The 11,115-nt window shown below is 37.2% G+C and overlaps 1 protein-coding gene and 1 pseudogene across 2 annotated transcripts; both read right to left on the bottom strand.

The window, feature by feature from the left end:
• Nucleotides 1-2,644: 2,644 nt before the first annotated feature.
• On the bottom strand, nt 2,645-6,822 carry LOC149553514 (putative pentatricopeptide repeat-containing protein At3g13770, mitochondrial pseudogene; annotated as a pseudogene). Its single transcript, XR_016353080.1, has one exon. The product of XR_016353080.1 is annotated as a putative pentatricopeptide repeat-containing protein At3g13770, mitochondrial pseudogene (transcript).
• A 532-nt stretch (nt 6,823-7,354) lies between these two features.
• On the bottom strand, nt 7,355-10,885 carry LOC149553513 (pentatricopeptide repeat-containing protein At5g39350-like). Its single transcript, XM_089788936.1, has 2 exons — nt 8,495-10,885; nt 7,355-8,416 (listed from the first exon to the last, which is right to left on the bottom strand). The coding sequence occupies exons 1-2, from the start codon at nt 10,646-10,648 to the stop codon at nt 8,330-8,332; spliced, it is 2,241 nt and encodes a 746-aa protein (XP_089645062.1). The 5' UTR covers nt 10,649-10,885; the 3' UTR covers nt 7,355-8,329.
• Between the last annotated feature and the right edge of the window lie 230 nt (nt 10,886-11,115).

The following is an 11,115-nucleotide window of genomic DNA, read 5'->3' as shown; positions in this document are numbered from 1 at the left end:
ACTCATACACGTGAACTAAAACTATGTTGCTAGCAATGCAAACATAGGTTGCCACATATGCAACAATCACTTATGACAGTGTTGTTGGAACATTAACTCCAACACCCCCACTTAATGTGACAACTAAAAGAAACATTATGTCGAAACTATTCTTTGAAAATAGTTCATAGACCAATAAGACTTCCTCAAGTTGCTTCCAACTACTAGTATAGTCATGCAGCTATCATCTAGCTTCAAAACACCATTGGACACCATTTGCACATGAAATGCCTCATAACCCTTGTAAAGGTATGATGTCAAGCTTCCAAATTTTTAGATCTCTCTGAACCATTGGACACCAAACCACACATGTATGTTTGATAACCCCGATAAGGTATTGTGTCTCCAATCAATTAGCACCTCACACTATTGAGCATCCATCTAGCCTCTACTGCATCATTTCCTATCTCCAAAGTATTGTCTTCTTCAAAATAAAATAAGTTCTTCATCTTCAATGAAATCATCATCACCATTAAGATCTGACTATTCTTCACCAAGCCTCGTCTCTTTGATAACTTCTTCTCTAACACACACAATTTAGCAAGAAGATGGCTCTAATACCATATTGGAAAAATAGAACAACAAAGACAAAGAAATTATATGCTATATTATATTGATCAAATAATCCTTATTTATACAATCATAGAGAAAAATAACTTTCCTATAAATTAGCTTAACTTATTGACAACAAACAAAAAAGGAATGATAACTAACTATGAGAAGGAGGTCACATCTACAACTAGTTATTGTTTCAAACTAAAGCTCTATGACTCATACACCTGAATTGAACTTATGTTGCCAACAACTCAAACATAGGTTGCCACATATACAACACTCACTTATCACAATGTTGTTGGAACTTCAACAAGAAGCACATATGATTTCCCTTAATGGGGTAAAATACATAGAATACAACTTTGTTAAATTTTAATAACTAAATCATGTTAGCAATAGATTTCAACGTGCATATTAGTATCTCAATCATAGTAAAATAAAATCACATTATTGTTTCATCTCAACACATTGCAATGCCATGATCACGTCTAATCCACATTTAACTCATATATTGACATTATTAATTTTAATATAACAAAAAATAGGGAAACACCATATCACATTAAGCTCATGAAATATCATCAATAGATTATGCATCAAGTTCCCATGAATAACTAGGTACAAAGAATAAACAAATGCATTTCAATGCAACATCACAACAATGATTGGCATGCAACAATTCATACACATCACGAGGCATGAAAACATGAAACATGCACTAAAGTGGAGCAAAGAACAGGCACTTGAGAGCAAAACCAACATAACTCAACATTTCTCGAATCAAGGTCAAAACATACTGAGCTATCTACATCTCAAAAATCCGAATAGTAGAGATTACATAGTTAAACTACTAATCTCTCTAATTGCATTCTCTCTTTTTTAAAGTGAATAGAAAACTCTACACCACATTTTCCAACACTCTCGAGCTCTTAAATATCACTATCATGATTCCAATATTGTCTTTCATGAGCTATTGCCATTCTTCATGGCATACCTTGTTATTATAGAGGGTGTTGTCTCCATTCTTGAGGGTATGAGTGATGATGTTTAAGCTTTTTGTTTCATTCATGTTATTTACTATGATTAGTGAAAGTTTATTTTTTATTCAGAGCATCAATGTTGACTTTGAAAGCTCCATCACCTTTTCATTCTCACCAAGACTCAATAGGGTCTTAATCCTTGTAGAATGGGAACTTAACATTCTTAGATTAGCTATCCAATCGCATTCCTTGATTGACCTTCCATGGAGGTTTAAGGCCACTCTAGGGGTTTGACTATTATGGTAGGATCCTTTGTAATCTCACACACATTTTCTATGCCCCAATATAGGTATTCAAAGCCTCTAATGCACAAAGGTTTCATATTCTTCCACTTTATATTGTTATTTCACTATTTTCCTTGAATTCATTAGTTTAGAGTGATTTTTGGTTTTCTATGCACTTCTACCACAATTGGTATTCTCTTGTTGTGTGTGGTTAGTGTTCTACATGTAGACCGATGCAAATTTTCGCTTGATATTGGAGTTCTAATTAACTGTGGACAACAATGCATCTTTGTGTGTTATGGAAAACAGTGTGCCACAATGGTATTATGGCTAGTGAGCTACTTCAATTTATTTTTAGGCCTATGATTCTCTTAAACTTAAAGAGGAGTAAAAATTTATTAAACACAGAAGAGTGTTAAAAAGTCAGAAGGACCAATTATTTAGCAAAGAAAAGAGAAAAGTTGCACGTAACCCATCCTTATCTATTAATTGAACCAACACATGAGCCAAATACCTGATTCTCTTCTCTTTTCTTCTTTTCCAATTTTTAATATCTATTTTTTTTAAATCTAATTAATACTCCTCCCTCTCCCTCTCCCTCTCCCTTGTTTTAGCATTGAGGGAAGTAAAAACTAGATAACGCTAACTAGATATTTCTTCTTTTCTAGTAAAACAACTAACTACAAAACAAAAATAAAATTGTATCTTTGTATTGCCTAGCTTAACTCCCTCTCCCTCTTCCTCTCCCTCTCCTTTGTCTTAACATTGAGGGAAGTAAACACTAGATAACACTAACTAGATATTTATTCTTTTCCAGTAAAACAACCAACTACAAAAGAAAAATAAAATTGTATCTCTGTATTGCCTAGCTTAAATAGATTAGTTGCGAACCTTAACCCCTTAGGTTCCTTCAACTCCTTGTCCCATGTATTTACAGAGACATAATTATACTTAATGTTTTCACAAATTTATAAAGACAAATTTCATTCAAAAGATGGAAAGCCAAGCAATGGTCTCGCTGACTGCATTTCAGCTTAGGGAAGCTGCCTCACAAGGATTAACCAGGTGAAACTTGCATTGCACATGTTAAATGCATCTGTAGTAAGTATCCTCCAAAGCAGACACTCTGTAATAACTTCAGAGAAAAGAATTGCATTTATTTTCAGTGCATTCATCCAACCCAGATTGCTGGTGACCAAACACAAATATTTGCCAATTCTATTGGAATGTTTAGTATAGGGCTCCATTTGGATGGCTTCCTCATTTCTATATGTTCCATTAAATGCACATCTGTATGAAGTATGGTTCATAATACAAGGATAGTCTATAGGTGAGCAGCATGAAGGAACTTTTTGAAGAGTCAAGATTACACAAAATAGGTAACTTTCTAATATAGATCCACAATAAAAAGAACAACTTGAAAAAATCACAGTGAACTGCTTAACTGACCTTTTGGTCCCTTAAACTGGTGGTCTCGTAAACATCATTCATTAGAACCCTTTCATTTCATAAGCTTTTCTAATTTCATAAGCTTGTCTATTTTCATAAGATAAGCTCACCACGGTTTCGTTGCTCCCAGCATGACATCCATCTCCCAAAAGAAATTGCAAAATTTCAAAGTATACAACTGTTTGATGACTGCTTGTTCTGAATGGAATTCAATGCTACCAATAATCTCCACAAGAACACGTTCCCTCCTTGAAAAGGTGGAAACGGTTAGCATCCCTGACGATAATTTCTCTCCTCACAATCTTGGATATAAACTTAGTGGCCTTGTGGCAATCGCCACACACACGAAGATTCTTTGTGATGCGAATGGGGATGCCAGAGCTTGTGTTGATAAGGGCAAAAGCAATAGCCAACTTCTCACTATGTATGCAAAGCATATGCTCCTTCATCTCCTCCTCCACATCATGTAGCACAAAATTTGTGTCAGGAACATACCCAGCTGTCTTCATCTCCCCAGCCAAGTTCTCTAGAGCTGAGTAAATTTCCTCTGTTTGAGGATGTGATCTGTCTCCCGCAAGGAACATGTGAACCTTCTTATCAACCTCAACGAAGCTACATCCTGGAGTCTTTCTCATTCCCTTATCTCTCATTATAGTTCTCAACGTGTTTACGTCAGCCCATCTACCAGCTGCTGCATAGACATTTGATAACAGTACATAATTTACAGCATTTTCAGGCTCGATCTCAAAAAGGTGTTTTGCTGCATATTCTGCAATGTCAACATGGCAGTGAATTCTACTAGTACCAAGCAGAGCGGCCCATACATCAGCACTAGGTTGCAAGGGCATATTCTCAATAAGTTGTTTGGCTTCAAATAAATGCCCAGCACGACCAAGAAGATCAATCATGCACTCGTATTGTTCAATGTTGGGAGTCATGCAATAATCTTGACTCATAGAATCAAAGACTTGTCGACCTTGGTCCACCAGGCCTGAATGGCTGCAAGCATACAAAACACAAGTGAACGTTATGTAATCTGGCTTTATGCCTGCTTGACGCATTTGTGAAAACATAGCAAGGGCCTCGTTTCCATGGCCATGCATTCCATACCCTGCAATCATTGCAGTCCATGAGATTACATCTCGTTTGGGCATTTTGTCAAACACTTGACGTGCAACCTGTATACTTCCACATTTGGCATACATTGCCAAAAGGGAATTTCCCACGGATAGATCTGATTCAAATTGTTTTTCAATAACGTACTCATGGATGTCCTTGCCCTGTTGCAGAGCAGCTAAGTCAGCACAGGCACGGAGCACGCTAGAAATCGTTGCCTGGTTTGGTTGCATGTCTTCTAGTTCCATTTGATGAAAAAGTGCCAGAGCCTCATTGGCGATTCCATTCTGTGCATACCCTGAAATCATGGCAGTCCATATGACCACATCTCTTTTACTTATATTATCAAAGACTTTCCTTGCAATATCTACATTCCCACATTTAGCGTACATGTCAATTAGAGAATTCTGCACAAAAACATCTGATGGAAGACTGTATTTGATTATATAACCGTGAATCTCCCTACCCTGCTGCAAAGCTGAGAGGTTAGCACATGCCTGGAGAGCACTTGGAAGAGATACTTGGTTAGGAGCCATATCTGCCAATTTCATCTCGTTGACGAGTTTCAGAGCCTCATTAGAACTGCCATTTCGGGCATACCCTGCAATCATTGCATTCCATGTAACAACGTTTCTTTTTGGCATCTTTCCGAACACTTGACGAGCAATATCTAATCGTTTACACTTGGTATACATTGTAACAAGAGAATTCCCTACGTAGATATTCAAATCAAATTTTGTTTTAACAATGTAGGCGTGGATTTCCCTGCCCGGATGTAGAGCCGCTAATTCACCACATGCAGTTACAACACTCAAAATTGTTGCACGATCGGGAATCACACATTCTAGTTGCATACTCTGAAACAGAAACAGTGCTTCCGCGGCTTGCCCATTCTGCGTGTACCCAGCAACCATTGCATTCCATGACGGAACATAATTTTTATTAGTTCCTAACAATTCACGTGCAGCAGCTATATCCCCACAACTGGCGTACATGTCTATAAGAGAAGTCATAACAAGAGGACTCGACTCAAATCTATTCTGAATAATGTAATAATGAACATTCTTGCCTTCTTGAAGAGCTGATAGCATGGCACAAGCCGAGAGCACAGACACAATTGTTGCCTGGTCGGGTTTCATGTTTTGCTGCTGCATATCATTAAAAAGTTTTAAAGCCTCACTGGCACATCCACTATGTGCATACCCTGCAATCAAAGCATTCCATGATACTACATTTTTCGTACACATATTGTCAAACAATTGACGAGCAACTTCAGGTTTTCCACACTTAGCATACATGGCTACAAGAGTATTTCCCACAAAAATATCAGACTCAAGTCCTGCATCAATGACCTGATTATGAATTTCTTTGCCCTCCTCTAGCGCAGATAAGGATGCACACGCTTTGAGCAGAAAGGGAAATGTGAGCTTGTCTGGCTGTATGCCCGTCTGTATCATTTCATAATATAGTAGAAGAGCCTCTTCACAGAGCCCATTGCAGGCATACCCTCTGATCATCATATTATATAAGAAGGCATTTCGTTGAGACATTTTGTCAAATACTTGACGCGCTTCAACCATTTTCCCGCAGATAGCATACATGGCAGAAAGTTTGATTCCCAGAATACCATGTTGGTATAACCCAGTGATGATTAGTTGGGCGTGAAGCTGAATCCCGTGGCGGACTATTCTGTTTTTTATGGACGCTTGCAAGAGGGAAGCATAGGTTTTGACATTTGCAATCATATGTTCTGAAGAAAAAAATCTCTTCATTAGAAAACCGCTGATGACCTCATATCAGCTGCAGCAGAACTATCTAGTAAAGCATTCGAATATGTTCTTTTTGGTAAGAATAAGAGAAAGATGAACCCGGACGTAGAAAGAGCCTTATAAGAAGTGGTATATTAGAAGATTGAGCATATTTTGTTGGCTATATATACAGAGAGAGAGAGAGCATCAACTGGCGTTATATCCTCGTTTAGTTTGCTGAATCATTATGTTTCAACACATTTTGAAGCAACTATTAATCTATTAGCAGACGAACAGAATCGTTGTGTACCTGAAATTTATAGCGCCGCAATATATATAATATATATAATAATACATTACACAATCAAAGGGATGCGCAATTGTATTCGAACACTTGTTTGCAACTCAAATTCCCGTCATTAATAGAGCCATAGCTAACATGTATAAGAACCAACCCAGCTTAACCCAGCTTAACTTAACCCACACTCGATTTAGGGTAACCCATAAGTTACATAGGAAGTAGATGTCAAAGAAAAAACAAATTTTGTCTATATAAATACTCACTCCCTCAACCTTCTGCAAAGCGTATAAAAATGTTTTCCTTACAAGGCTTGGCTACAATCCATTCAATGGGATGTATTTATTGTAACTGGGCAACTTTGACTTGAACTAATATTTTTTCTTTCAGTATTTGTAATGAATGTTTTTTTGAATTGCTTCGATATTTCAACTTAATTGTATTATTTTTTCTTTCAGTATTATACAAGATAAGAAAATCTATTTGCAAATTTATACTTCTATCACAACTTTAGTTTTTCGTTTCTACTGAAAGGGATTTGCCAATTAGTCTGCCACTCAATACTCGTACTATCCCATCAAAATTTTAAAATGGATATACCCTTAAAACTGTTCACTTATCAAATATACTCATTTGATCATCTTTAAGGATCAACAGCATTCCGTGCCAGCCCCGCAGAGTAAGGAATTTCAGATAGTAACAGAGCAAGAGCAGTGCTTTGATTGTTTCTCATATTATTCAGAGCACCACATAGCAGATGGAGTAAGAACTCTTTGGTTTGCCTTACACTTCAATTTATGATGGAATTCCTATCTTATTGAGTTAATTGTAACAAAATTGTCAGCATGAACCCCCTTCATGGTATATTTCCATATTGAAATCCAGATTACTGAAGTTTTTGAATATGATACGTAATGCATTGGCATCACTGCCATATCTTCAGATTCAGTGCAATAAGAATTCCCTTAGAAATCGTGCAAATGGAAGTGGACATTGCAATGAGCAACTATCCATGTCATATGTAGAAAGACTACAGGGTACTAAGAACAATAGTGGCTAACCAATTTTTCAAGTTAAATGCATTTTCCGACTGTGCTCTATTTCAGGCTTGCAGCATGCACATTTAGCATCATAAATGGTCCGAAATCAAATCTACAGGACAAACAAGAAAGTATTACCCTTCAATCAATTGATTTTCGTAGTTCTTCTAGTTTACCAAATAATTCAACCACAGTCTTGGTAATACCATTGTTTTCAAATGTGTTTGACAAAGAACACCGACAATGAGTCCCTCGCCTTTCCGTTGGAGAAGTACTGATGTATAATCAAATCGGAATTAGGATTTTCATGATCGTATGGATGGACAGTATGTTAAAAATAGCAAATCAGTTGCTCTTTTATGGAGTATTTGAATCGATTGATCCATGAATATACTTACTGACCAACTGGTGGTATCATTTTACAAATTATTTACCTTCATCAAAATTAATACACTTCACTCCTGCATTATGAATTGTTAATCTCAGAGCTTTATGCACCGCTCAGATCTGCAATTTAGAATGAGATTCAAAACTGGGCTATCATCTCATATCAGGTAGCATGCACAAGCTTGGAACTAAGCACATCCATTTTTTGCTGGTTCTTGTATTTGAGATCATCAATAATCTCCAAAATAACATGATCTGCCATTGAAGTGAAGGAAACAGTTTGAATCACTGACAATAATTTCAAGGCTAACAATCTTGAGGAACTTAGCAACCACGTAGTTTTAAGCTCACACAAATACTCTTTGGAAAATGTATATAGATTCCAGGAATTGTGTTGATAACTGTGATGGGATTTTCCCTACGTCTGTAAAGCTTATATTCCATAACCCTCCTCCATGTTATGCAGAACAAAATTGGCGTCAAGTGCATACCCTGCTTCCTCCATTTTTCGATTCAAGGTCTGCAAAAATGCATAGATTTTTTCATATTCAGGATGTGATCTGTCTCCCACTAGAAAAGAATGAACCTTGTTATTTACCTCAATCAAGCTGCAACCAGGTGTCTTTTTTAACCCCTTTCCATTCATCATTTTTCTAATCCTTGCTGCATCATACCATCTGCCAGCTGCAGCATACATATTTGCCAGCAACGCATAATTTCCAGCATCTTCAGGTTCAAGTTCAAAAAGGTGTTTAGCTGCACGTTCTCCCAGTTCAATATTGCCATGAGTTCTGCAAGCCGAAAGTAATGCTCCCCATACAGCAGCATTAGGTTCTAATGGCATGTTCTTTACAAACAATTCTGCATCATCAAGATGGCCAGCACGACCGAGAAGGTCAACCATGCATGCATAATGATCCACTCTTGGATTTATGCCATAATCTCTACTCATACATTCGAAGTTTTTCCAACCCTCGTCAACAAGGCCCGCATGAGTGCATCCACTCAAAATATGTGTGAAGGTGACGTGATCTGGCTTTATTCCTGCATTTACCATTTGTGCAAAAAGAGCAAGAGCATCCTCCGCAAACCCATGCCTTGCATATGCAGAAATCATAGCAGTCCATGCCACCACATTTTTGCAAGACATTTTTTGAAAAGTTTGGAGTGCAAAATCAATTCTCCCACATTTGGCATACATGTCGATAAGAGTTGTCTCCAAAAGATCATTTGAATCAAATCCCCATTTAATAATGTACGCATGAAAACAATTACCTCCTTGTAGTGATGTTAATCGAGCACAGGCAAATATAACGCTAATCATTGTGACAGCCTGAGGTTTTATAGATGAAAATTGCATTTCATGAAAGATGGACAAAGATTCAGCTGCTTGTCCATTCTGGGCATACCCAGAAATCACTATATTCCATGAAATCACATTCCTCTCGGACATTTTTTCAAACAATTGCCTTCCAATCTCTAGAGATCCGCACTTCGCATACATGGCTATGAGGGAATTCGCCACGGTTACATCTGACTCAAAACCATTTTGGATAACGTAATAATGGATTTCCTTTCCCTCTCGGAGGACTGGTAAGTCAGCACATGCTCGGCTTATACTCACAATGGTAACCTGGTTGGGTTTCAAATTTTCCAGTTGCATTTGATGGAAAAGCTTCAAGGCTTTGCCGGCACGTCCATTCTGAGCATATCCTGCAATAAGTGAATTCCATGAAACCAAATTCCTCTTCTTCATCTTGTCAAACACTTTGAAAGCGATATCTATCATCCCACACTTAGAGTACAAACCTATGAGCGAATTCCCAACAGAAACATCTACCAATTCAAACCTATTCTTGATTATCAAATTATGGATACACTTGCCCTCTCTCAGAGCTTCTAGACTGGAACATGCCTGCAGAGCACTCACAGTAGTTACAGAATCAGGCTTCACATCACTAATCCTCATCCGATGAAACAGTGCCAAAGCCTCAGACGCAAACCCATTTTGAGCATACGCAGCAATCGTTGTATTCCATGATATCACATCTCTCTGAGTCATGTTATCAAACAACTGGCGAGCAATCTCTACACACCCACACTTGGAATACATAAATATGAGTGCATTCCCCACAAATAAGTCAGACTCGAAACCATTTCTGATTATATGATCATGAACTTCCTTGCCCTCTTCTAAATCACATAGCGAAGCACATGCCTTGAGCACAAAGTTAAAGGTGAACTTGTCAGCATGTACGCCTGCATCTTGCATTTGGTAGTATAATCTAAGAGCTTCCTTATAGATCCCAATACAGGTATAGCCTCTGATCATTGTGTTCCACAAAAAGACATTTCGCTCAGACGATTTGTCAAACAGTTGGCGAGCTTCTATCATGGTGCCACAAACTGCATACATTGCAGCTAGCTTGGATTCCAGAAAGGCATGCCCATGCAGTCCAGTTATTAATAAATGAGAGTGCACTATCTTGCCTTGAGATAGCGACTTGTTTTTTAAATTATCCAACAAGAGGGAACCATAGAATTGTATACTTCGATTCAAGTCATCTGTAAATATGTTGTTTTTGGGCTGTGAGGAATACTGGTTTTGTGAAGGTTTTAGAGACGCAATGGCATGAAGAAACGAGTATTCGATTTTCCTCTGACTCTTTACTTCATATGAGATCTTATATGGCCAGCACGATTCCACAGTCGATTTCATAATCTTGGGGAACCGAATGGGAAGATGAACCATATGATGCCGTTTTTTTACTATGATTGATCCAAGCCTCCGGGTAAGGCAACGAGTTCATCGGTGAAGTCATCTAAAATTCCCGAGCCATGCGGATCATAAAAGGGTGCACTCGTGTTCGAAAAAATCTTTTTTGGGATTTTCTGTCGTTAAGGCCTTTTTGGTTGTTATGGTATTCAGTTTGGTTCATTCTTGAAATAATTTTTGGACTATCATTTATGAAGAGTAAGGAGATGTTTGGTTACGAGAATTGAAATTAGAATTGGAATAAGTACCTTTTTTTAAAAGCTTTTATTAATTAGATAATATTTAAAGTTTAAAAAAAATATTTTATAAAAATTGTTTTTTAGTTTATTTTAAAGTCAAATTATTTTAAGTATTCTATTTTGACTTTATCAATAAAATAATTTTGAAATTCTTTAAAATTCAAAGACTATATTATATTGTAAATTATAATTTTAAATCTAAAT

This window comes from Cupressus sempervirens, chromosome 6 (genome assembly GCF_028749045.1).
Source record: "Cupressus sempervirens isolate cs-2001-9-10 chromosome 6, ASM2874904v1, whole genome shotgun sequence".
In the NCBI taxonomy this organism is placed as follows: Eukaryota; Viridiplantae; Streptophyta; class Pinopsida; order Cupressales; family Cupressaceae; genus Cupressus; species Cupressus sempervirens.
This window is presented reverse-complemented; position numbering and strand designations above follow the sequence as displayed.

What these genes read in the sequence shown, in the direction of transcription:
- LOC149553513 (XM_089788936.1), bottom strand. Translation starts at nt 10,648, where the DNA reads ATGGTTCATCTTCCCATTCGGTTCCCCAAGATTATGAAATCGACTGTG. An exon ending in CTGGTTGCAGCTTGATTGAG is followed by an intron (nt 8,417 to 8,494) that starts GTAAATAACAAG and finishes GCATTTTTGCAG; the next exon opens with ACCTTGAATCGAAAAATGGA.